The sequence below is a fragment of the Leucoraja erinacea genome, chromosome 8 (assembly GCF_028641065.1).
Source record: "Leucoraja erinacea ecotype New England chromosome 8, Leri_hhj_1, whole genome shotgun sequence".
NCBI lineage: Eukaryota > Metazoa > Chordata > Chondrichthyes > Rajiformes > Rajidae > Leucoraja > Leucoraja erinaceus.
Window position 1 is genome coordinate 74747453 of NC_073384.1, and position 27204 is coordinate 74774656.

Here is a 27204-nt window from a genome sequence, read left to right on the forward strand (position 1 = left end):
GTTAAGCCCCACATGGGTACCCCGTGCGGGACCCTAGAGATCTCTAACTCTATAAAAGAGTAGGCAGGACCCTGATGGGCCAGAGCCTGGTAATACAGCATCCCATGATCCTGACACAGCAGGGACTCTGCTGGACATGGTGGCTGATTACTTTAACCAAGTCAAACATGGGTAGACTTGGATCCAGGATGGCAATAGTATTAACTATATGTCTGGCCACAAACGCCAACAAGAAATATTTATAGACACTGGCCAGACATCTGCCACCTGGCAACGGTGAGGCATTACAGGTGCCCAGTGTAAACCAATGCATTTGGCAGCATATGGGGACGAACATCAGGAACCAGGACCTCCAGATCCGGAGAACCTTAAAGGGATTGACGGAAGGCATCATAGCATACACCCGCACCCTGGACTAAACGTAGGTAACCAAAAACCATCAAGACGCACTAGCTCTGTTTTAGTAATATGCAATATGACCTGAACTACATGTGGAAGGCGGCCATTCAGCCAGCACTGGGACCCCAAAAATGCTACCATTTGCAAACAAAGAACCGTGTGTGGACAAAGCCAAGACACTGGGGCTCATCAAGGCCAGCGCAAGGGCCTATTTTGGAGCATGATACCAGCCACAGGCAAGGCCATAAAAATGTGGCTCATACCAGTGGCAGTGCCAGAAATCAATATAACCCGCAGGATCCTTTTTTAGGGTATGGCCAGGGCGGCCACCCTGGAAGATGCGGAAGCCTCAACCTCCCACACAACCCCGAACAAGAGATATCAAACCAGAACCTCCTTTTTCAAAAAACCAAGGAAATAACACAACCACCGGTAACCATGGAGGTAGGTGGGTGGGGTTTTTCTCTGTTAAAATAGGGACCTACAATGGTAGGGGAGGTTGCAACACTACAGTTATGTATGGTATATAATCACTACAGATTCATATAATCTCAGCAGTATTCAGGGTTATCTGATAGGATTTACTCATCCCAATAACCACAGTACAACATACACCAGAAGGGCATTTTGTACTTGCATAAACCAAACAATCTAAAACCCACATGGTGCTACAAAAATTGTACACAAAAGGTGTGATTGAGCATACTTTTCATGGAACATTAGAATTTGTATCAATCATATTTATTAAAAATAAAATAGATGGGGGTTGCAGGATTATCATTGATTTCAACCCTAAACACATTTATTCTAGATATTCATTTTAAGATGGATACTCTTATTATTGATAAAGACTTAGTGTCAGCTGCGGTTTTCTATATGGCAGGCATTGACTCAAAAGAGGAACTTTGGCAATATAGAGCTTACAAAAGGGGCAATCACTCGGCATCTGGAATTCTCAGAGTACCCGACTGGCCTACTAAATCATGGTATTCGGTCATACAGGGGATGGTGTTAGAACCATGTTCCCTAATGAACATAGCCAAAAAATTATTAATTTATCCAGTGACTGGAGGCAGTCATCCATGCCATAAGACTATGGATTGATTGATTTGTAGAGTCTAAAAGACCCACTACACGGCAGTGGGCTGTCAGACAGGACGATGAATCTCATCTCATCTGCACTAAGACTGTCAACACGGAAGCAGTACCTTGGACACATCAAGAAATAGGGCATATACTGCTTGGACAACAACCTCGACCAAAAGGCCAAGAACATTCTGGCCGTATTGGATTTTTAACAAGCCTCCATTATGATAATCGATGGGGCTACAGTGCCATCAATAGTGCCACAAGTACACTCTCCAATTACCTATCACAAGGAACGGAGCGGCACGCGGTGGGAACGCACCCCTGGTAAGAAAACCAGGTACTCCGAAATCTGTGACGTGGGTGTCGTTTCTCAACATGCTGAGGAGCTTGTAGCTCATAACAGCGTTGTCACTTCAGTAACAGACCAGGAAGATGGTTATGCTCATGGTGTTATTTACCGCACAACAAGTCCAGCCATTAAGCAAACTGAGCCTGGACTCCCTGATCATTTCACCGAGAAACTGGATTTAATAAAAGAAAACAGATCGGGTTCCTCGCGTCAAGTGTTGAATTTATGGTATACCCATATGGCAAATGACTGTGTATAGCAAGACACATCTAATAATACATAGAATATACTAAGAACATTCGAGGTCAGAGAATGGAGTTGTTTATCTTTTACAAGAAACCGCATGAAAGGGTCACGACTCAAACTATATCAAGGTGGCTCAAATAGGTCCTAAAGATGGCAGGAATAGACACTAATGTTTTAAACTCTCATTCCACCAGGGCTGCAGCGACATCCGCAGCAAAAATTGTACAGGTACCCACAGACCAAATCCTCAGAATGGCAGGATGGTCATCCAAAAGGGTTTTCCACAGGTTTTATAATAAACCAGTTATTTTTTGGAGCCATCATTGTATTAAGAAAACATTTTATGTTCAACATAATAATTTGCCCGAAAGGTTACAGGGCTATGATTCTCAAATTTAAAAAAAATGTTATATATTTTTTTTGTTTATACCACACAACTCTTTGTATAATTGTGTTTAAAATTACTAATGATGCTCTCTCCCAATACCCAAGGCAGTTTGTGAAGCATGGACTCGTTCCACGGCATGAGGTCACAGAGCTTTGAAATCTTCACGTAGTCACTCACGTGACTCCGAAGTAAAATAGTAAGATTAAACGAGAACTTACCAGTTTGAAGTTTGATCTGTATTTTATGAGGAGTTACGATGAGGGATTACGTGCCCTCCGCTCCCACCCTCTTATGATCATATCAAAAACTGGTATCTCTTTGATAATCTTACTATGTTAGATCATTATAGGTTCTGTGACCTCACACCGCTGCTTTGAAGAATGACACGCATGCGTGGAAGCGGGGTTCTTCACGTAATCCCTCATCGTAACTCCTCATAAAATACAGATCAAACTTCAAACTGGTAAGTTCTCGTTTAATCTTACTATTTTATTCCATTTGGGTTTTCTGAAATATATTTCTCTAATACCCCTCCACTACTACCCTCAGTCATTTATAACCAAGCCAATTCTGTATCCAATTTACCTGGATCCCATTTGATATGATCTTCTGGATCAGCCTTCCATGGGGAACCTTGTCAAATGTTTTATTAAAATCCATGTAGACAACATACCGACCTTTATAAATCACCATCATCACCTCCTCATAAACCTCAATCAAATGTGTGCACCAGGACCTCCTATACACCAAACCATGCTGACTATCTGTATTAAAGCCTTTTGTTCGAAATGAGAGCAAATTCTGTCCTCAAGAAACTGCTCCTTATCACAGGCCTATCATTTCCTGAATGGCTCCGCTTTTATATCCCTTTCTGTCAATTTAAATTTTGGAGCCTTCAGTTGCCTACCCTGCCTCTCACTCAATCAGGTTTCTGCAATGTGCATTAGGCTAGAGAATACTCTGGCTATCTGGTTATCCTGTAGTTTTAGGGGTAGTAAATATAACCCCAACATTTAAGAAAGAAGGAATAGAAAAAAAAAAACAACCACCAATCTATTGGCCTATGGTCAGTAGGCAGGAAAATGTTGGCACCTATAACAAGGGATGCAATAACTGAACATCTTAAAAAATAATAGGACCGCATTTAGTTTAGAGATACAGCGTGGAAACAAGCATTTCCGCCCACCGAGTCCATGCCAACCAACGATCACTCGTACACTAGTTCTATCCTACACACTTGGGGCAATTTGCATAAGTCAATTAACCTACAAACCTGCACGTCTTTGGGGTGTGGATAAAATCGGAGCACCTGGAGAAAACCCACACGGTCACAGGGAGAACGTACAAACTCCCACAGACAACACAAGTAGTCAGGATTGAACCCGGGCCTCTGGCGTTGAGGCAGAAACACTAGCGCTGCGCCACTGTGCCGTACAAAACGCCACATAGTTGTCATGTATTTCTGAAAGTTAAATCATGTTCAGCGAAAATGAATTTACAAGAATTTGCAACAGCTCCTTGAGAAACAGACAAAAGCAAACATGATTAGTAATTGTAGGAAAAATGCAAAAAGTCTTCAAGGCAACTTCGACCACTTGATTGAGCAGATGCAATACAATGTGGATAATGGTCTGTTTCTCTTTCCACGGTTGTTTCCTGGCCTGCTTCTAGAGTGTTTCTGGCATTTCAGTTCTTACCTTAGCATTTAAATCTCATTTGAAGGTTAATATGCCCAGTGACAAAGCTCCCTCTCAATTATGTTCTCAAGTCTCTTTTTAATTCGATAAACAATATTGTCCAATGGCATAAACAAGGTAATTTATTGAACCTCTATTTTATGTCAAGTGGCCAATCTAGGTCAGGGCTAACACATTAGAACTGCTCCACGAGAAACAGGCAAAAGCAAACAAGATTAGCAGTTGAACTGTTCCCTTGGGAACCACGGCAAGGCAACAATGTGGTGGACATATTAAACGGCACTTGGTATCAATAATCAAGCTTCATTGCCATCTAATGTCAGATCACAAGAATTGCCACATAAAATATTTGTTGTATAAGTGCAAAGAATTTTGATCACCCAATTAGTATTTGATAAGCTGAAGGAGATAATTTTAATTCTGTAAAAGTAAAACAAAATATATAAAAGTAATGAGCCAAAGGTGATTTTTTTGGGCGACTACAGGTGTAGGTTGTCGTAGGTGTTGTCGCCATGTGTAGTAGGTGAATTCCATTAAAATTAGTCCATGGTAGTCGCCTAAAGAGTCGCCGAAGCGGGACAGGCCCATCACTTGGCAAAATACAAGTATTCTTACCGTATTACTTCAAATAGCTTACTTCAAATCTTTGAAGTTTTTTGGACTTTTACTATGTGGCCACATGGGACTCCTCACTCCCCACCAACATCCTCAGGACTTTCTACAGGGGCACGGTGGAGTCTGTACTCACGTACTGCATAAATACGTGGTACTCCACCTGCAACTGTTCGGACAGGAAGGCTCTGCAGAGGGTAGTGAGGGGAGCAGAGAGGATCATTGGCGTCTCCCTACCCTCGGTACAAGAACTGTTCCAGAGCCGCTGTCTGAAGAAAGCACAGAGAATTGCCAAGGACAAACTGCACCCCCTCCACGCACACCTGGATCTCCTGCCATCAGGCAAGAGATATCGTAGCATCAAAGCCCGGACTACGAGGCTGCTAAACAGCTTCCTACCACAGGCTGTGAGGCTGCTAAACAGTCACTCTGCACTCACAGTCACTTGACTTGACTCTGCGGCTGGCACGGACACTTTAATACTGGCACTGGCCACTCACATCAGCGGCCCCAGACATTTTTTATGATTGGTTTATTGAATTTTAACATTGTGTTTTTTTTTTTTTTTTTACCTGCTTTTAACTATTTATACTGTTCCATCAGGGACTGGATTGTTTTTAGTGTTATTATGTGTGAAGTGTTTAAATTTCATGTGCGATGCTCCGCTATTCACTGGGAAACGTCTTTTCATTTTGCACTGTAACAACTGTTGCTTGCAAGATGACAATAAAGGTTGATTGATTGATTGATTGATAAGAGAACTAATCTATTAGAATGGCTAAAGGGTGAGTTTTCACATGTAAACCCAAGATAATTCCTTTGTAGACAGACCACAAAAACAAATGATCTACAAAAACAAATGAGAAGCAAATGATACATTTGTCACAAGTGATCAGGCGATTTTTTTCTCATCTATGTAAACTACTTACCTATAAATTTAATTATGCACGCCATAAAACTACAGGGTATTGTTCATAGTAATGAAAATGCTAATCCATTTTGAGAATTTATTGTCATTATTAGGTAAACCAATGAATTGGAGATATAGTGGGGCAGGGCAAATAGCACATACACTGCTTGATGTACAACAAAGGAAATCAGTTTATTCAAAACACTGTAAACACCTACCTGGTAAGCGCAGCAATATTTCCTAATGTGTAAAAAACGGCAAATAATTTTATTCCATTCGGAAGCCAGAGCAAAATTGTTCCCTGAAACAAAGGTATACAATACAAAGGGTGATTAGTCAGTGATCATATGAGCTGCTAAAATTCTGCCTCTTAATACAGTAGGTGACCTTCACCTGTATCAAAGTCCTGCAAAAACATATTGAGGGAAAGGAAAATAAAATGTCAACGTAGGATTTTGTTTTGTGGTTCATCTAATGGCTCCGAATTAGTTCATTATTCAAAATGTGTATCACTAATAAACACTAGGTAAGAAAGAAAAAGTAGTGTCTGAACAAGTTATGGTGACCAGCAAGGTTATGGCAAGGGAGACGTATTGAGATTATTAGTCACCATCAGATGTGGCCAGTTTATGTTGCTCCATTGTTGTGAAAGTGTCATCCTGTTCTGGTTCTTAATGCTCCTGTGATGAAATTGCTAAATGGGTAGATTAACTTCCTGTTAACGTCAACTCAGAAATCTAACTGCGTCACTTTTGCACAGAAAGTTAACAATTGAAAGTGTACAATCATATTCTTCACATTGCAAATTCACTCACTCTCTCTCTCTCTCTCTCTCTTTATAGGCTTCAACCTCTATTTCTCATGCATCTTACTTGAAATTCAATTCATCAGCCCAAAAGCTAATACTTTTACTTCATGCAATGTGCATGTAGGTAAGATTGAAATGTGCGATCAATCTATTATAAACATTAACTGTATCAGCAATGGGATTATCTTCAGTACATTCAATTCATTGCACTTTATTCAATTTTTTTTAATAGCATTAGAAGATGGCTTTCAAATAGGTCGCATATACCTTGTCGCCAATTTACAACTGAGACATCAAATATTGGATGATTTAAAGGAACTGCATTGTGGATGAATGAGAATGCATTATATTAAATATTATAAATTATACCATTTACCATCTGGCTTTAATCACTTTTAATATTTTAGCTTTTAGCTGAATGGTTCTCTTCAAGTCGTTTTGATTTTCAATTAAGACATCCTGTATATGCATTTTATGCAATTTACAGCCTTTATAGGAACATGCACTTATTTAACCAGGCATTAGGACACACGGGATCACCCTCTCCATCAACCACTCATTTAGGCAAATCTTATTTTTTTTACTATTTCTCACCACATTATCATCAAGTCTACCCAGATTCCACCACTCCCGAACAATGGGGCAATTGACAGTGGCACATTAACCTCACAAAATCAATGGAATGTAATGATGCAGAGCATGTAAGGGAATCCACATGGTGACATGGAGGATATGCAAACTCCATACAGACACCACCCGAGGTCAGTAATGAAGCTGGATATCTGGTGCAGACAGCCAATGGCTTGACTAAATGCTCCTCTGTGCACACTGCAGACTTCTCGTTTTGTACAATTACTTGCCTCCTCGTCCCCACTAAAATTAACTTTGATATTATCTTTAAAGCATTATCTTGCAGGTCTTTCATTAACTGGCTGGAAAGTGCACTAACAAAGTGCACTAAACAGTGTTTATCTGTGCCTTTGCAATGCTGTACAGCACAACACGCCCTGGGAGGTCAGATGCTGATGTTTTGCCAGCAACTTCCAGCCTGCTCTCAACTCATTTATTCTTATCAACAGGAATTAGATGCAGACTGTTCATCATTGTTTGCTACCGGACAATCTCACATTTTTGTTGATATTGGAGTTTCTATTGTTTTTATATTATTTAATAATGCAGCTACTAGAACAGTGTGGAATTGGAAGAATTCTGCAGTGATCAACAACTGTTGTCTCTTAACACAATCTGTCAGTTTTACCACAAGTGGACCTTGAAAGTGACAAGCATTTGCTTCTATTAACACATGGTTAATGATACTCTATTTAAAAACTCTGATATTGTGCATCTTAAATTCTCTAGCACTCACCCACTTTACCCTACTGACATCATTGTTTTTATATCTCGATTTTCTATAATGCGAGTTACTTTGAAATGTAACTGTGACATTATAGCAGAACTACATAAACTACAACTATATATATATAAATATTATATAAATATATAAAAATAAATATATATACACACATACATATATTTTGGACAAATTGATAATAAGCACAATCATGTATTTGGCCCAATGTGGGTAACAGCATTGGATAAAATTTTAAACGATGCATGTCATTTTCACATTTCGGCAAGAAGCACGGATGTGACGTGCAGTCAAACACAATCAACATTTCCTGCATGTGAGCTGTTGGTGGTTGCTGAAATTTACCCAAATTATTCTTCACACGTGACCCTATATATTTTATTGTCACACTTTTCAATCAAGTGCAGTGCCCTTGGTCTAATTGGGATGCTTTTTCACAGAGGTGATTAAATGCTGTTGTGGTTTATGTAGTGCGTATAGTCTGGAGTATGGCTTGTGACAAGGTCCAATATGGAAGAATCATGCAAAAGGTAACAGCTCCTGGTATCCAGTGCAAGTTGGCAGTGGATCCAAATTTGGGTCTGAAACTGGCTCGATAATGAGAGAAGGAAGTAAATGGCCTAGAGTTTTGCGATTCAGAAGCCCTCATCTAGTGGAGTAGCACAAGGATCTGTGTTATGACACTTAGTGGCTTTGAATACATTGATGATCTGGAAATCAATGTGGCAGGTATGATTTGCAGGTTTTTTTATAAAAAGGGATACAACTTGTAAACAGGCCCAGCGACCCACCAAGTCCGCGTCAACCAACAATCACTCATACACTAGTTCTATGTTGTCCCAGTTTCGCATTCTACACACTAGAGGCAATTTACGGAAGCCAATTACCGCACAAACCTCTAAGTCTTGGTCACAGAGAGAATGCACAAACTCCATACAAACAGCAACCAAGGTCAGGATCAAACCTGGGTCTGTGTTGGCAGCAACTCTACCGTTGTGCAACACAAGTATGCAGATGGCTTGAAAATTGCTGTTGTTGATAGCGGGTAACGTAATCTTCAGCTAAAGAATGATATTGAGGAATTGGTAAAATGGGTAGAACAATGGCAGATGGAATTCAATTCTTAGATTATACATTTTGGGAGGAGAACAGGCCAATTGACTTGTTCCTCGATTTCTTTCGTGCCTTTATGTATTACCTGCAACTTGGAATGGTCAGTTTTAAAATTATGACATGATAAATCAAATATTACTTTAACTTAATTAGCTACTACTTAACAAAAAAAGCAATCGAGTACTTACAAGAATTGAACAACAAACTCCAGAGGCAAAGCATATTGCAAACCATTTCACCCTTGTCCCAAAGCTGAGTGAAGTTGAATCAAGGACCTTAAAATAAAATCACATATTTAAGAGATATTTTCCCACTGGCATATATAAAAATAGTCAAAAAACAAAAATTGTTTGGTAACTAGATATCCAAAAAAATTAAACTTCAAACATTTAAGTGTCTGCAAACATAACTCCAAAATGAGTTGGAGGGCACAGGAAAAATTATTTCACAGAGACAAAAAAAAACTGTCCCAAAATTAAACCATCAGTCAGCTTTATTCCAGTTTTTGAAGAGCAAAATAAAAATGAATATTGAAATCAGATCCCAGATTTTATAATTAAGATTTGGGATTGTTAAAATGGAAATCACACTTGAATTATATTTGTTAAATGTTGCATAAAATGATAACTGATTTCTTATAAGCCGGGAAGCATTGCGAGAGTCATGTTTTTTTTTTACTTCTCCAGTACTTTTAACAATACGGCTATGGTGCAAAATTACGAAGATGCGGGTGGATGCTCCATTGGTCCTGGATCACCAACTACCTGACTGGATGACCATACTATGTCCAGGCTACAAAACTGTCTCAGACATAGTAGTGAGCAAAACAGGGGCCCCACAGGGGACGATCCCCTCTCCCTTCATGTTCGCCATCTACACCTCGGGTTTCAGATATAACTCCGTCTCCTGCCACCTGCAGAAGCTATCAGATGACTCTGCAATTGCGGGCAGCATCAGCGTGGAAGGGAATCTGAATACAGAGGTGCAGTCAACGACTTTGTTGAGTGTGGGCTGAATCACCTACAGCTCAATACCGTCAAGACTAAGGAGTTAATGGTGGACGTTAGGAGGAGAGGAACACCCCTGTCCCCTGTCCCCATCAATGGTGTAGATGTGAAGTTTACCAGGGAGTACAAATACCGTGGAGTGTACATGGAGAGTAAACTTGACTTGTCCAGGAACGCTGAGGTCCTATACAAGAAGGGACAGAGCCGGCTGTACCATTTGAGAAGGCTGTGCTCCTTCAATGTCTGCAGTGAGATGCAGCAGATGTTCTATCAATCGGTGGTGGCCAGTGCCATCTTCTTCGTTGCCGTGTATTGGGGCAGCAGGGCGAAGGCTGCGGACACCAACAGGATCAACAAACTCATCAGTAAGGCTGGCTCCGTCCTGGGGGCGGAGTTGGATTCATGGCAGGTGGTCTTGGAGGGGAGGATGCTCCTCAAACTGCGGAGCATCCTGGACAATACAGCTCACCCCCACCATGACACACTGGTCAACCTGAGGAGCACCTTTAGCAACAGACTGGTTCCACCAAGATGCAGCACAGAACGCCACAGGAGATCCTTCTTCCCTGTGGCTATCAAGCGGTACAACTCCTCCCCCTTCTGTCCTGGGGTAGACTGAGACCGACTTCCCCCCCCACCCCTCACCCCCCCAATCTTTGCACATCCCTAATCCTTTCCTTCATGTATTTTGTGTTTTTATGACAGTTGGCAGATCAATTTCCTCCTGGGATATATAAAGTTGTATCGCATCGCTATCAATTGATCGTAACAAACTGCATAATGATATTAACAAGTCACTCAGTAAAAATGTTAAATCTGGTTACAATTTAGGAATCAAAATGAAAAACTAAATAGATTGTAATGTTTGTGATGAATACTCTCATCAATGTCCAGCATGCCAAAACATTACAATACTAATTTAACGTTCCGTTTTAAGCTATAAATAGGAGGGCGGAACACATAACAAAATGTCCCCAGTATGTTAACATTTTAACCACATTTGTAGCCACTGCTTCAAATTACAAAGGTGGCACCCACAATAAGATTAAAATATCTTAAATTAAAAGTGATACATAACCAATTATTTTTTGAAAAAGTATATTTATTCAAATACTGAAAACCAACTGAAATACATTCTTCCTGGGGGACTTGGACTACAGAGATCTGTATAAATTATTGAATTAAACAATTTATCTAATCTTCAGAGGCGCAAGGGACCACAGATGCAGGTATCTTGAGCAAAACACAAAGTGCTGGAGGAACTCAGTGACTGCTGGGAGTAGGGATGATAAAAGCTGGGAAAAAGGTGCAAATGAGGCAACGCCTGGCAAGTGATAGGTAGATACAGGTGCAAGGAGGGAGGGGGGGGGGGATCCGATTGTAAGAGTAGTGACAAGTGCTAGATAAAGGTGTCAGATAGGGAGAGAAGAGGAAGAGCGAAATGTAAAGCCAGAGGCAGGGATGTGGGTGGAAGGGGTGGGATTGAGCAGTAAGGGGGGCGGTAAATGGGAAATAGATGATTGAATGGAGTCTAGTGTGGCCTCTTTTACATCTGTGAGACAAGTGTTTAGCCTGAAAATAGCATGAAGCTTGGAGATTCTGTAATAGGGTCCTGACCTAATATGTTGTATGTCCATTCCCTCGATTGATGTTATTTCACTCGCTGAGTTCCTCAGGTATTTAAAAAAAAAAAATTAATCTTTGATTATCTATTGACAATTTGTGCTAGTTTTGGCACAGTGCTACAAAAAAGAACAATAACAGCACATTATTGAATTCATCTTATGAACTTCTTAAAAGCATAGGTTTTGGTTAAAATAGAATACATGAAATACACGCTACATTAAAAACATGAACCATATATGGCAACATTTTCCACACTTTAACTAACCACTGGTTTGGAGATTATCCCCATTCATAAGCTTCCCTTTCTTTGAGGCAAAAAAAAAAAAATTGTGAGTTAAATATCCACTCAGTCATGTTGACGTACTGAGATAATTAATTTCTGTCAGGATCCCTCCTGTCAAACAATGATAAGGAGATGTCACATAAGTGTCTTGCACTTATCCTATTTAGCTAGAGAAGTTGCATTATCAGACCTTCACAGGAGAACTCAGGATGTTTCAAAATTGCTAAGTTCCAGAACTCCTAAGGGATTGTGATAGTTGCTTCTGGTAGAACTGCAATCAATTAGAACATACTTCAGAGGGTTCTAATAGATATCACATCTGTCCTTTCAGAAGTAACAAGGATTTAGGCATCATAATATTCAAGTTAAAAATCCAGTGGTGAACTCCCCTCGTGCACCTGTTCCATTATATGCTGTATTTGTCCATTCCATTATCCAGTCCATTGCTCTTATGCCTTCTGGAAGGAAACCCAGCTCTGCCTTTCTTTTTAATTCATTTCAGGAAACGTATGGCACGCTTGACATTTCTCACTGTACACTACAAATACAGTGATATTTAAGTATTACACTTACACGAAACAGAATTTCACACAATTTTTGTAATAGTCAAAGCATTGGGAGGCCCAATAGGTAGCCTTACTTACCACATCAGATCCACGGATTTATCCTTAAGCAGCATGAAACAAAGAAATTTACAGTGATTTATCATTCATTCTTTATTATTCACGAACATTAATTTTACTTGGAAGCAGCAAAATTGTGATTTTAGCTTTCAGCTATTTAGGCAGAAATTTTGATCATTTCAGTAAGCGATTACACAAATACATTTCTTTGAGAATCCCATGCATAAAGTGTTCACAATTATAATATGCAACATTCATTCCAAATTGGATGAGATTATCATCTTCAAAAAATTGTTCACAAAATTTCTCCCCATTTTCGCCTTTCAATTCTGAATGGATTAGTTCATTCTTAAGAATCCTCCAAGCTTAGTCGTTCTTTAGTATTTTAATCATGTCACTGCCATTCATAACAACAGCCTAAACACAAATCCTACAAACTGTTAGATTGTTGTAACAATTCACACTGAGCTTCAATTCACTCCATACTCATAACTAAGTTGCAGTGAGAACAGAAGTTATTAGAAAGCAATCGTCCTTTATATTGAGATTGTTGGATGCATGGGCCAGAATAATGCTGTTTCTTCTAATATATGCAACAAGACCTGGGTGCCATGGTACACCAGTCATTGAATTTAGGCAGGTACACAAAAAAGCTGGAGAAATCAGCGGGTGCAGCAGCATCTATGGAGCGAAGGAAATAGGCAACGTTTCGGGCCAAAACCCTTCTTCAGACTTAAGCATGCAGGAGCAGCAGGCAGTGAAGAAAGTGAATCGTATGTTAGCATTCATAGCAAAAGGATTTGAGTATAGGAGCAGGGAGGTTCTACTGCAGTTGTACAGGGTCTTGGTGAGACCACACCTGGAGTATTGCGTACAGTTTTGGTCTCCTAATCTGAGGAACTTTCATATGAAGAAAGACTGGATAGACTTGGTTTATACTCTCTAGAATTTAGGAGATTGAGAGTGGATCTTATAGGAACTTACAAAATTCTTAAGGGGTTGGACAGGCTAGATGCAGGAAGATTGTTCCCGATGTTGGGGAAGTCCAGAACAAGGGGTCACAGTTTAAGAGTAAGGGGGAAGGAAGTCTTTTAGGACCGAGATGAGAAAAATATTTTTCACACAGAGAGTGGTGAATCTCTGGAATTCTCTGCCACAGAATGTAGTTGAGGCCAGTTCATTGGCTATACTTAAGAGGGAGTTAGATGTGGCCCTTGTGGCTAAAGGGGTCAGGGGGTATGGAGAGAAGGCAGATACAGGATACCGAGTTGGATGATCAGCCTTGATCATATTGAATAGCGGTGCAGGCTCGAAGGGCCGAATGGCCTACTCTTGCACCTATTTTCTATGTTTCTATATTCCAGGATGAAGTTTTCTGCTAGGAGTCTAGGTTATTGAGTATGCGACTTCTAACTCATTGGCTGTGAAGGCTGTCATTGTTATGATCATTTTTGGATGTCTTTGACAGACAAAAACATACAAAATCATTCAGAAAATGTTAAAAACAGAGGATATTTAAAAAAAATTAAAGACTGCACACATACATTCTTGAAACTATTGAATCCATTAAAACATTTAAATTCCTTTAGTTAAATTATTAAAAAATTCTTCCTTTCTCTGAACAGCTATTTCCTTCTTTTCATTTCAAAGAACTTGTACTTACACCAGATTAAAGTGGTGTGGGTTCTGCTGGCAGATTTTCCAGCCAGGAAACTAGGAAATCTGCATACATTTAGGTTGGATTCCAGCAACATGACACTTATGTAACATGTTTATTATTCTCCTGCTCTCTATTTTCCTGAACAGCCTGGTTATGGGTTTATAAGCGTGCAGATCCGTGCGGATTTCAGCGAGAGATCACGTCACACCATTTACATCTCGCTTACCCTGTAGTGCCCAAGACAGACTATGGTGCTTCAGTTAAAATGGACATTAGAAACATAGAAAATTAGTGCAGGAGTAGGCCATTCGGCCCATCAAGCCAGCATCGCCATTCAATAGGATCAGAAGTGATCATCCAAAATAAATACCCCGTTTTTGCTTACTCCCACATCCCTTGATTTCGTTAGTCCCAAGGGCTATATCTAACCCTCTCTTGAAAACATTCAGTGAATTGGCCTCCACCACCTTCTGTGGCAGAGAATTCCACAGAATCACAATTCTCCGGATGAAAAAGTGTTTCCTCATCTCAGTCTGAAATGACCTACTCCTTATTCTTAAACTGTGACCACCTGGTTCTGGACTCCCCCAACATCAGGAACATTTTTCCTACATCTGGCCCGTCCAATCCCTTAAGAATTTTTTATATTTCTATAAGATCCCCTCTCATCCTTGCAGGAATCGGAGTTTGTATGTTCTGGCCAGTAATCTACTATGAAGTGCTTTCACCTAATAAGAAGTCATAAAGGAAGCACCAGAAGAAAATATAATTAATGAATATAGTCAGGCTTTATATATTGCAGGTGATTGAAAAGCAGTGTTGATCTTCCACACTAATGAGTTGGCATGCAGGCGTGTAACCTGGCTGTTCAAGTGACTAGTTTGTCGTGGAGTTACAACCATAATACATCTGTGCTATATTGCTGGAGGCAAAGACTGCTGCTTGAACTTCCACAGACATTTCTTGATGATATGATTTCAAAGAATACTGACCGGTTCCTGTTTAAGAAGGAACTGCAGATGCTGGAAAATCGAAGGTACACAAAAATGCTGGAGAAACTCAGCGGGTGCAGCAGCATCTATGGAGCGAAGGAAATAGGCAACGTTTTCGTGCCGAAATCCTCCGGTTCCTACTATTTTTATTCAAACCTGAACTCACTAAACAATTTGCTGCAATAAAATCTCTTATTTATAGGTAAACAAACTAATTACAGTCCCATATTCAGCTTTTAAATGAATCATTAGTATGGCTGTCACATGAATATAACCACAATAGAAAGTGACTTTGAAAACAATGTGCACTATCGGCACTTTTCTTTATCCGATTTATGAGGTTGAACAAACTTGCATAATCTTTAAAAAAAAGAGAATGCTGGAAACCTTAAAAACAAATTCCTAGAAACACTCAGGTCTGTGAAACATTACAGGTGTTCCCATGAAGGGGCCTCAATCTGAGTTGATAACAACTTCTCTTTCCACTGATGCTGCCTGACCTTCTCAGAAGAAAATTCTGAGTTTCTGTTTTTATTTCTCATTATCTTCTGGTGGATGTTAATTTGGTGGATGTTAATTTGTGTTTGTTGTTGTTTATTATTGTATTATTGTATGTATGACTGCAGGCACGAAATTTCGTTCAGACCATAAGGTCTGAATGACAATAAAGGTAATTCTATTCTATTCTATTCCAGCAGGGGCAAGTTAGACAGTTTAAAGCCTGCATCTGTTGTGTTATGGTTTTAAATATTTAAAGATAATAAAATATTTTGCCTCAAATTCATTTTAACATTTTATGAAGCTGAAAGCTGTTAATATGCAAACTTGGAAAATAAAAATCCTCTGTTAATCTTTAGTCTCAACATCAAGTACCAACTCACAAGATAAATTCTTTACAGAACATGAGAGGGAGGATTAGATCAGGTAGATGCACAGAGGCTCTTACCCAGAGCAGGGGAACCGAGAGTCAGATAACATAGGTTTAAGGTGGTGGGGGGAAGATTTAACAGGAACTCAAGGAGTAACATTTTCACACAGTGTGCTGGGTGTATGGAACAAATTGCCGGAGGAGTTAGATGAAGCAGGTAGAATTGCAACGTTTAAGAAACATTTAGATAGGTACATGGATAGGACAGGTTTAGAGGGATATGGGCCAAATGCAGGCACGGGGATTAGTGTAGATTGAACATGCTGGTCGGCGTGTGGACAAGTTGGGTCGACGGGCCTATTTCCACGCTGTATGACTCAATAACCACATTTGCACCAGTGCTCATTTTGCACTGACATGCAAGTACTCCTATCTTACAACAATGAATGGCTATCAGACAGGTTTTTACATCTTTCCGTTTATGAAGACCTAAGAGTCACCGAATAGAAACAACTACCACATCCCAAATCTTCTAATGTGCACATGATCAAATGCATGTAGTTCTGTTCTAACGCAATGGCCATGTAAAAAAAACAACCTCATAATATAGATCATTATAAATAGGGGGGAAGGGGGGGGGGGGGGGGGGGGGGGGGGTGGGGGGGTAAAAGAGGTGGCAGGATTTTCAAAAATAAAGTTATTTTCCATAACAATTTATTTATTTTTTGTGAAATTTAAAAAATAGTAAGAAATTGCCTGTCTGAAGAAGGGTCCCGACCCAGAACGTAACCTATCCATGTTCCCCAAGATGCTGCCTGACCTGCTGAGTTACTCCAGCACTTTGTGTCAATTTTTCTGCAAACTGGTATCTGCAATTCCATATTTCTATTGCGACTAATATTTACTTATTGCCAAAGATTTATTTCAGGGAATATTATTTAATATAGCAGATACTAAAGTCAAGTCAAGTCACATTTATTTATATAGCACATTTGAAAAAACAACTCTTGTTGGCCAAAGTGCTTTACATTTGTTATAAGAATAGCACAACAAAACAAACTACATACATATATACATGTAGCCCTCACTCAGAGGACGTCAGGAAAGGCTTGGGAGTATAGATAAGTCTTTAGTCTTGACTTAAAAGAGTCGATGGAGGGGGCAGTTCTGATGGGAAAGGGGATGCTGTTCCCCAGTCTAGGAGCTGCAACCGTAAAGGCGCGGTCGCCCCTGAGCTTATGCCTAGACCGTGGGACATTCAGCAACCCCAAGTCGGCCGATCGGAGGGGCCTGGAGGTGGAGTGGTGGGTGAGAAGACTTTTTATGTAAGTGGGGCCAAGCCCATTGAGGGCTTTGTAGACATGGAGGAGAATCTTGAAGTTTATACGGAACCGCACAGGGAGCCAGTGGAGAGAGGCCAGCATCGGGGTGATGTGGTCCCTTTTTCGGGTGCCCGTCAGGGGTCTCGCTGCGACATTTTGGACCAGTTGCAGGCGGGACAGGGAAGATTGGCTGATGCCAGTGTAAAGGGAGTCTAGGCGGGAGGAGATGAATGTGTGGATGATCTTTTCCAGGTCATCAAACTGGAGGAATTTTTTTATTTTAGCTATCGTCCAAAGCTGAAAGAAGCTACCTTTTACCACGGCAGTGACTTGTTTGTCAAATTTCAGTGCTGAGTCAAATATCACGCCAAGGTTTTTGACGTGAGGTTTGAGAAGTGGGGTAAGGCTTCCAAGGCTGCCTGCTATCATTTTGATTGAGTACGAGGGGCCGAGAAGGATGACCTCAGACTTACTCTCGTTTAGATTATGTTTAGTCACTAAACATAATCCCTGGTTGATTCAAAATCTATTACAGGGCATTCTTGGATTTTAGAGTGCTTTGGAATCCATTTCAGCGATTCCACAGTGTACGATAAAAAAAAAATTCAGAAATGAATTTTTGTTCCATCGATTGAAAAGGAGGCATATGCGATATGTTGTTTAAGAAGGAACTGCAGATGCTGGAAAATTGAAGGTACACAAAAATGCTGGAGGAACTCAGTGGGTGCAGCAACATCTATGGAGCGAAGGAAATAGGCAAAGTTTCGGGCCGAAACGTTGCCTATTTCCTTCGCTCCATAGATGCTGCTGCACCCGCTGAGTTTCTCCAGCATTTTTGTGTACCAGGCATATGCGATAGTAGCGTTTAAGATGCTGTTGGATCGGTGCATAGAAGTGCAGGGAATAGAGGATTATGGATCATGTGCAGGCAGATCAGATCAACTGGGCACCACGTTCGCCACAAACATCGTGAGCAGAAGAACCTGATCCTATGCTGTACTGTTCAATGCCCAATGAGACACTTTCACGTGACAATTCCACTGAATTAAAAACGGAAATGACAGCTTGTACACATTTCAAGAAAACTGGCACAGTGCACTGTGTTGATGCACATTTCTTTCCCAGTACAGAATACACACGATTGTATGATGATCATTTGGAATGGTTCCAAGACGACAGTTACCGCAAAACATTAATAGCAGCAGTTAATGCAACTACATCGCGCCTCCGGTGGGCGGCGCGACTCTCGTCAGCAGCGGCCTCTGCAGTCTGTCCGCGGTTTATTATTTTTTGTCTGTGTTTTAATGTCGTTTTTGTTATTTTTTGTTGGGGTGTGTGTGTGGGGGGTGGGGTGGGAGGGGGGGGGAAACTTTTTAAATCTCTCCCTGCACTGGAGACCCGACCTTTTTCGTTGGGTTTCTGTTATCGTTGGGGCTGCAACGAGGAGCGGCCTCCAACAGGAAGAGACCGGGGACTCTGGTGCTACGACTCACCGTCGCCGTCGCGGGGCTGGCCGAGTCCGGAGCGGGTGGAGGAGCGCTGCTGCTGCTGCTGCTACCGGAGAGTCGGAGGCTCCAACGGCAGGTCTGTGGACGGCGGCACCGGGAGCCCGCGGCTCCCTGGAGGGAGACCGCTTTTCAGGGCTCTCGCAACGGCGACTTCCCCCGCCCGAGTTGCGGGGTCGAAGAGCTCCTGGAGCGGGGCCTAACAGCACCGCCCCGCGAGGCTTGGAATGGCCTCGGGACTCTGCGAGCGCACGCCGGGGGCTCTAACAGCAAGACCCGGTGTGCGACCTCGCACCACCCGGCGTGGCTTTAATGGCCGCGGGACAATTGCCATCGCCAGCCGGGGGCTTTGACTTTGACTCTGACATCGTGGGGGGGGAGAGTGCAGTGGAGAGATAAGTGTTTTTGGCCTTCCATCACAATGATGTGATAGATGTTTATGTAAATTATGTTGTGTTGTTGTGTCTTGGGTCTATTTGTTTGTAATGTATGGCTGCAGAAACGGCATTTCGTTTGGACCTCAAGGGGTCCAAATGACAATTAAATGTATCTTGTATGTATCTTGTATCTTGTATCTTGTACACACTTTGACTAGGTCCATTCGTGTATTGGGCACATTGTTATGAATGAGCTTTGTCAATTCAAATTAACGTGACAATTTTCCACATGAAGAGAGTGGGATGTGATGCGTCTTTGACGAGCCTTGGCAGTGATTGAGTAAAAAACATGAAATCGATCAATTCATGGATTTATTCCACATTCCATGGATAGAAATATTTTTTAATTAAGTTTTTTTTTAAATAACCACAGGATGTACCAAAGTGAACTTATGAATGTGTGAAAATTGTGCTGGTGTTCAATTTGTGGTATAAAAGTTTTCAAGTCACTGGCATAGTTTTTATACAATTCTATAGGCTCCTTCCCCACTATTGCTTCCTCCCTGTACAAACTTGTTTCATTTTTGGGGAGGGAAATTAGAAAAACCCACAATATATTTGAAAATAAAAACATTGCAGATGCTGAAAGTGCCAAAAACCGTATTCCATTTATCTCACAGGGTGATGGTGATCTTGTAAGGTTGAATCCATTTCCTGTTTGGGATGCAACTTGTATTAAGAAGCTTCAGATAATGTACCAACTTCTGACATAACCCATTCTAGAATTACAGAAACTTTTCATTGGACTCAGATTTGTGAAAATCTGGATTTTCAACCTTAACAGAAGCCTGGAATTATCAATTTAATTAAATGTAGGAGAAATAATATGCTAAAGCATATTTTAACATTAGTTTGCAAAATGTAGCAAGTGGAAATGGATGATCACATTAGGGGAAATAGGGTAACGTGAGAGAGAATGGGATCTCTCAGGAATCAAAGCGGTCAACTCTGAGTGGTGCTACAGGAGATGGGCACGGTTCTCAATGTGTATTTCTCCTCTATTTTTACTGTGAAGAAAGACATGAGGACTGAAAAATTACTAGAGAGTATTCCGAGATATAAGATATACATGCATTTAGATGAACAAAGGCTGATTAGGGAGAGTCAGCATTGTTATCTTTTGAAGAGGTGATCAAAAAGCTTGATATGGCAGAGCTGTAGACATTGTGTGTACAGATTTCAACAAGATGTTTGACGAGGTATCATGAGATACGATGTACTGTGCATAAAGCCATGTTGACTGACTGGACGGAACCAGTAGATCCTGTTTCTCAGAACCTTCCTATAACTTGCACACCGCAGGTATTGGGCTCACCAGACCGTATTTTCACAGCTTAAAGGGCCTGTCCCACTTGGGCCATCACTTATGCGACAGGTGACTGACGCGAGACAGTCCCGCGAGTGTCGCGCAGATCATCATGGGTCCGCACAGCCGTCTGGAGCGTGTGACGTCATTTGAAGATAGACACAAAATGCAGGAGTAACTCAGCGGGACCGGCAGCATCTCTGGAGTGAAGCAATGGGTGATGTTTCGGGTCGAGACTGTTCTTCAGTTTGAAAGAAGGGTCTTGATCCGAAACATCACCCATTGCTTCTCTCCAGAGATGCTGCCAGTCCCGCTGAGTTACTCCAGCATTTTGTGTCTATCTTCAATTTTCTTGGCCCCGCTCTGGGAGTAGGAGCGGATCCGGCTCCGCAACGGCCGTGAGCCCCAGACCGAGTTCGACGATCATTTGCCTGCTTCTGCTGCTGTTTGAGGTGAGACATAGCGACGCGCCAGGGTCTTGGGCCTGTCCCACTTTGGCTGTCATTTACGTGACAGGCCGGTGGCGCGCGAAGATTTTGTGCAGGACGAAGTGCACACTCCTCCACGCCACTCCATGCACCCATCCTGCGCTACACACATGCTCCCACACACTATCAGGTCACGTGGGACTGGCCCTTTACTTCTTAAATAGAAGCACAACTTAGCAATCCACCAGTCTTCCAGCACCTCACCCATGGATATCGATGATACAAATTTCTTTGCCAGGGCTCTCTCAGTTTCTTCCCTCAGTCCTCAATGTCCTCAGATACATTTGATCAGGTCTCAAGAATTTCAGATTCAGATTCAATTTTAATTGTCATTGGCAGTGTACAGTACAGAGACAACGAAATGCATTGTGTGTACACAATTTGTGTACATAATTTATCTACCATTGTGTGGTTTAAGCCCTTCATTTCCATAAGTCAACCTCTAAAGACATCAATATTTATTTCCCCAAGTTCCTAATCATTCATGTTTTCCCTCCATGGTAAACACAGATGAGAAATATTCACATTCCACCGTACCCATCCCCTGTAGCTCCACACCTACATGATGATTTGGATCTCTGAGGGACCCTGTTCTCTCCCTAGTTACTATTTCGCCCTTAATATACTCGGAGAATCTCTTTGGATTCACTTTTATCTAATAAGACTATCTCATGCCACATTTTTCCCAACCTGATTTCTCTCTTAAGTGTACTTCGAAAGCCCCTTATTCTCCAACTGATTCACTGTTTCCATAGAGAGTGGTAGAAACAGGTACAATTACAATGTTTAGAAAAAAAATCATTTGGACAGGTATATGAATAAGAAAGGTTTACAGGAATATGTGCCAAACGCAAGCAAATGGGATTACCTTAGACAGGTATGTAGGTCAGCATGGATGAATTCAAATGGTATCTGTTTCTATATTGCATTACTCTAAAATATGAACAATTACAGTGGCTTGCAAAAGTATTCATACCTCTTGAACTTTTCCACATTTTGTCACGTTACAACCACAAACGTAAATGTATTTTATTGAGATTTTATGTGATAGACCAACACAAAGTGGCGCATAATTGTGAAGTGGAAGGAACATGATACATGGTTTTCAAATTTTTTTACAAATAAAAAACTGAAAAGTGTGGCGTGCAAAAGTATTCAGCCCCCTTTACTCTGATACCCCTAAATAAAATCCAGTGCAACCAATTGCCTTCAGAAGTCACCTAATTAGTAAATAGAGTCCACTTGTGTGTAAACTAATCTCAGTATAAATACAGCTGTTCTGTGAAGGCCTCAGAGGTTTGTTAGAGAACATTAGTGAACAAACAGCATCATGAAGCCCAAGGAACACACCAGACGGGTTAGGGATAAAGTTGTGGAGAAGTTTAAAGCAGGGTTAGGTTATAAAAAAATATCCCAAGCTTTGAACATCTCACGGAGCACTGTTCAATCCATCATCCGAAAATGGAAAGAGTATGGCACAACTGCAAACCTACCAAGACATGGCCGTCCACCTAAACTGGCAGGCCGGGCAAAGAGAGCATTGATCAGAGAAGCATCCATGGTAACTCTGGAGGAGCTGCAGAGATCCACAGCTCAGGTGGGAGAATCTGTCCACAGGACAACTATTAGTTGTGCACTCCACAAATCAGGCCTTTATGGAAGAGTGGCACGAAGAAAGCCATTGTTGAAAAAAAGCCATAAGAAGTCCCGTTTGCAATTTGCCACAAGCCATGTGGGGGACACAGCAAACATGTGGAGGACACAGCAAACATGTGGAGGAAGGTGCTCTGGTCAGATGAGACCAAAATTGAAGTTTTTGGCCTAAATGCAAAACGCTATGTGTGGCGGAACACTAACACTGCACATCACCCTGAACACACCACCCCCACTGTGAAACATGGTGGTGGCAGCATCATGCTGTGGGGATGCTTTTCTTCAGCAGGGACAGGGAAGCTGGTCAGAGTTGATGGGAAGATGGAGCCAAATACAGGGCAATCTTGGAAGAAAACCTGTTAAGAGTCTGCAAAAGACTTGAGACTGGGGTGGAGGTTCACCTTCCAGCAGGACAACGACCCTAAACATACAGCCAGAGCTACAATGGAATGGTTTAGATCAAAGCATATTCATGTGTTAGAATGGCCCAGTCAAAGTCCAGACCTAAATCCAATTGAGAATCTCTGGCAAGACGTGAAAATTGCTGTTCACAGACGCTCTCCATCCAATCTGACTGAGCTTGAGCTATTTTGCAAAGAAGAATGGGCAAAAATGTCAGTCTCTAGATGTGCAAAGCTGGTAGAGACATACCCCAAAAGACTTGCAGCTGTAATTGCAGCGAAAGGTGGTTCTACAAAGTATTGACTCAGGGGGGCTGAATACTTTTGCGTGCCACAATTTTCAGTTTTTTTTTGTAAAAAAATGTGAAAACCATGTATCATGTTCCTTCCACTTCACAATTATGCACCACTTTGTGTTGGTCTATCACATAAAATCCCAATAAAATACATTTACGTTTGTGGTTGTAACGTGACAAAATGTGGAAAAGTTCAAGGGGTATGAATACTTTTGCAAGCCACTGAGTATGTTCATTTTTATATGAACCAAAATTATCCAAAATTATCAGTGTTTTATCCTCTCATCCCAATATTAAATATTTAAAAATAATTTGAAACTCATTATTTATTTTAGAATCAGACCCCTGGGAATGTTTTTACAAACATGATGCTTTAGATAGTATTCAAGTTATTTGCCTTTCTAAAATCAATATCTGAAATTAAAACTACAGGTGCACAACCTTTTATCCGAAATTCCGGAAACCGAAAAGCTCCGAAACCCGGACATTTTTTCCAGGATGTCGTCTGCACACCAAAGCTCGCGTTTGGCGCCAAACTCGACCCGAAACAACCCACGGTCAACCCAGGTCTGTACTACTGTAGTGGCTGCCTCCTCCCTGGAGACCGGGGAGACACTTAAACATCTGTAAATCATTGCTTAAATGTTAGTCAGTTAGTTTGGAGGGCTTTTATGTGAAGGGGGGGGGGGGGTGAAGGGGGAAGCTTTAATTCTCCAGAGAACTTTAATACTCGATCCCTGGCTCCGCGACGCTCCAAATCCAGTGCCACCCGCGGCTGGACGCACGCAGCCCCAGCTCCGCGATGTTGGGAGTCGGCGGCCACAGCGCTCTGAAGCTTACAGCACGGCGACCCGGAAAGGCATTGCCCGCTCCCCACTGGTATCCCAGCGCTGCACCGCCACCGACTCCCAACATCGCGGAGCTGGGGCTGCGGGGCCAGGGATCGATTTCGCCGGGGTCCGAGCTCCAACCGGTGCCGCTCTTGGCCGGACGCCCGCAGCCCCAGCTCCGCGATGTTGGGAGTCGGCGGCCACAGCGCTCCGGAGCTTACGGCATGGCGACCCGGAAAGGCATTGCCCGCTCCCCGCCTCTCCATCCAGGTAGGGGACTAAGAATTAAAGTTTCCCCCTTCACCCCGCCCCCTCCCTTCACCACATAAAAGCCCTTCAAACTAACTGACTAACATTTAAGCAATGATTTACATTGATTCCCCGGTCTCCGGGGAGGAGGCAGCCGCTCCAGACTTTCCAAGCCGCCCGCGCTACCTATCTAATCTACGCTAAAAATATTCCATTCCGACATCCGAAAAATTCCGAAATCCGAGAAGTGTCTGGTCCCAAGGCTTTCGGAAAAAAGGTTGTGCACCTGTAGTATGGATTGTGAGCACCAAACAATCATGTGCATTTCAATTCATTCAAGTAAGTACTCTAGCCATTTAGCCAATTGGTAGCCCACTGGCCATTTTACAGTTTAAAAAGTTGGATCTTCTTCTTATCGAGTCCACACACAAGATTGTTGTTCAGCCAGAGCTCAACACACTTCTCGGTATTAGCATACGTGTCTGTCTTGTACTTCTTGTGGTGGAAAGATTGGTGAAAACAGGGCCGCGACGCGAACGATCTTTCCTTGACCCCAGGAAAGTTGGATGGCAAGATTAGAGAGATGGGATGCAGGGAGAAATCAGTTTTTGTGGTTGAAGTGTTTGAAAAGATTAGCGGTGTAAAGTAAAGTAGGACAGAGGCACACCAGAGTACAGATCAAACAGAATGAAAAAAGTAAACGTCAGATTGAACCTTTGTTTTCTTGTATAACTACTGTTTACAACAAGAAGACCACAAGGTTCAAGCATAACAAAACTAGGACTGATATAATAGCTTTTCATTCATATGAGAAACAATTAGTGCATGGAATAATCTTCAATATGAAGTAAAGTAAATAATGAACAAAATAATCCAAGAGGAACAAGTTATCGCAGTTGCTGTAATCTCAGCGAGTCAGGCGGTACCTCTGGAGGAAATGAATTACTGTTGTTTCTGGTTAAATCTGTGCATCATGACCTAGACTTGTACTCAGACACTTCTTTTCAAACTCTCAGGGTGTCCCCAACCACGTTATAGCCAATGAAGTATTTTCAAATTGAAGGAATAGAGTGTAGCGGGGACTCGCAGGAGTCCAGCCAAAAACTAGTTGGACACGAGTTGTGTGCACTAGATGTGTTTATTCTCTCCAATACAGCTCCCTACTTCCTCAAGGTCACGGACGTTGCCCGGCCTTAAATACCAACTCGGGTACCGACCCAGTGACTAGTGCCTCCCACACCAAGACGCCGCCCTCCAGAGCCAACGGTTCGTTGTGCCCTTGGGTTGCCACCAGGTGCCGCCACATGACCCCCCCCCAGAACCAGAGGCACCTAACAGGACAGGACGCCGAATGAGGCGGCCTGAACGCGTAGATACAATCCCACGCCCCGGGGGCTTGCTCGGTTCGGAAGATTCTCCAGGCACCCGGGACAACGGACACCCGCGACAGGGCGGTTGAGCCACATGGACTAGCTCGCCAAGGTCCAAGTGGGCCAGAGACACTGTTTCACGCCGGCCTCCCATGTCCAAATCAAATGTAGTAGGCCTGTGCCACAGCACGCGAAAGGGACCTTCATACGGGCGCTGCGAGGGGGACCTGTGGGAGTCACGGCGAAGAAAAACATACGGGCAGCCCATCAGCGGCAGTGGCACATGGGAAGGGGCCACTCCATGACGCAACATTGGGATGGGAGATAGGGCGCCGACCCTCTTCCACAAGCGAATCAGCACCGATGACGGGGGTTCCTGGGACCCATCAGCGGCAGGGACAAACTCCCCGGGGACGGTGAGCGGAGCACCATATACCAACTCCGCGGAGGACGATGACAGATCCATATTCCATAGGTCCACATTCAAAGCCAAACATTGTTTTCATCTTGAGTCCTCACTTCTTTAAGAACCCATCTTGTCCTTGGATTCGCCATAGTGCCTCACCAATATCACCGGGCGCGGGCAGCGCCAATCTTCCGCAGGAAGGCGGCGGCGGAGAGACAGGGGCCGATGGAGCCGGGAAGAACGCGGATGAACAATATCTAATCTTAGGTATCACTAAATTCATATATTATGTATTAAATAACACAATAAATACAATCACAAAGTAATAACTTAATTGTAAAATTTGTCATGGTGTACAACAACTATAGCTTTCATATTTGTCAACCCAATAAATACCAACAAAAGCATAAGTAGTGTAAACAGCAGTGGGCCATTTAGCCCTTCAAGCCTGATCCACCATTCAGTTAGATCATGATTAAACATTCCTCGTCCACTTTACTGCTTTTTCCCCCAAAACCCTTGATTCCCATCATTAGATCATTACATTTATATCAGCCTTAAATCTATATCCCATCATTAAATCTATATCAGCCTTAAGTATCAATGACGCTGCGATGCATAATGCAAATAAAACGACAAAATGATTGACAGTAGAAAAAAATATTCCAAATAATTAAGCGATATATTGCACACATTGCAATCTAGAAACACATTCAATGTTTACATCCTATATGAACAGAAGAATAAAAGGCTATACCTAGATGTTGAGTGGAGTGAATTTTGTTAAATTAAATTAGCTGCATCAGCAGAAATGTTACGCACATTGCTCACATTTTCAATCATAAAATGTATGTAACCAATTGAGCAAGATATATAAAAACACTGTTAATAATGAGAATCTT

The 27204-nt window shown here is 42.0% G+C and overlaps 1 protein-coding gene across 1 annotated transcript in view; it reads right to left on the reverse strand.

Annotated features, from left to right (window-relative positions):
* Nucleotides 1-27204, reverse strand: part of sft2d1 (SFT2 domain containing 1) — a 57557-nt gene that overhangs the window by 29461 nt on the left and 892 nt on the right. Inside the window, exons 2-3 of the mRNA XM_055639994.1 lie at nt 9169-9255; nt 5909-5991 (exon numbers count right to left, since the gene is read on the reverse strand). Coding sequence (XP_055495969.1) covers nt 5909-5991; nt 9169-9255 — 170 coding nt within the window. The remainder of the gene's footprint in view (nt 1-5908; nt 5992-9168; nt 9256-27204) is intronic.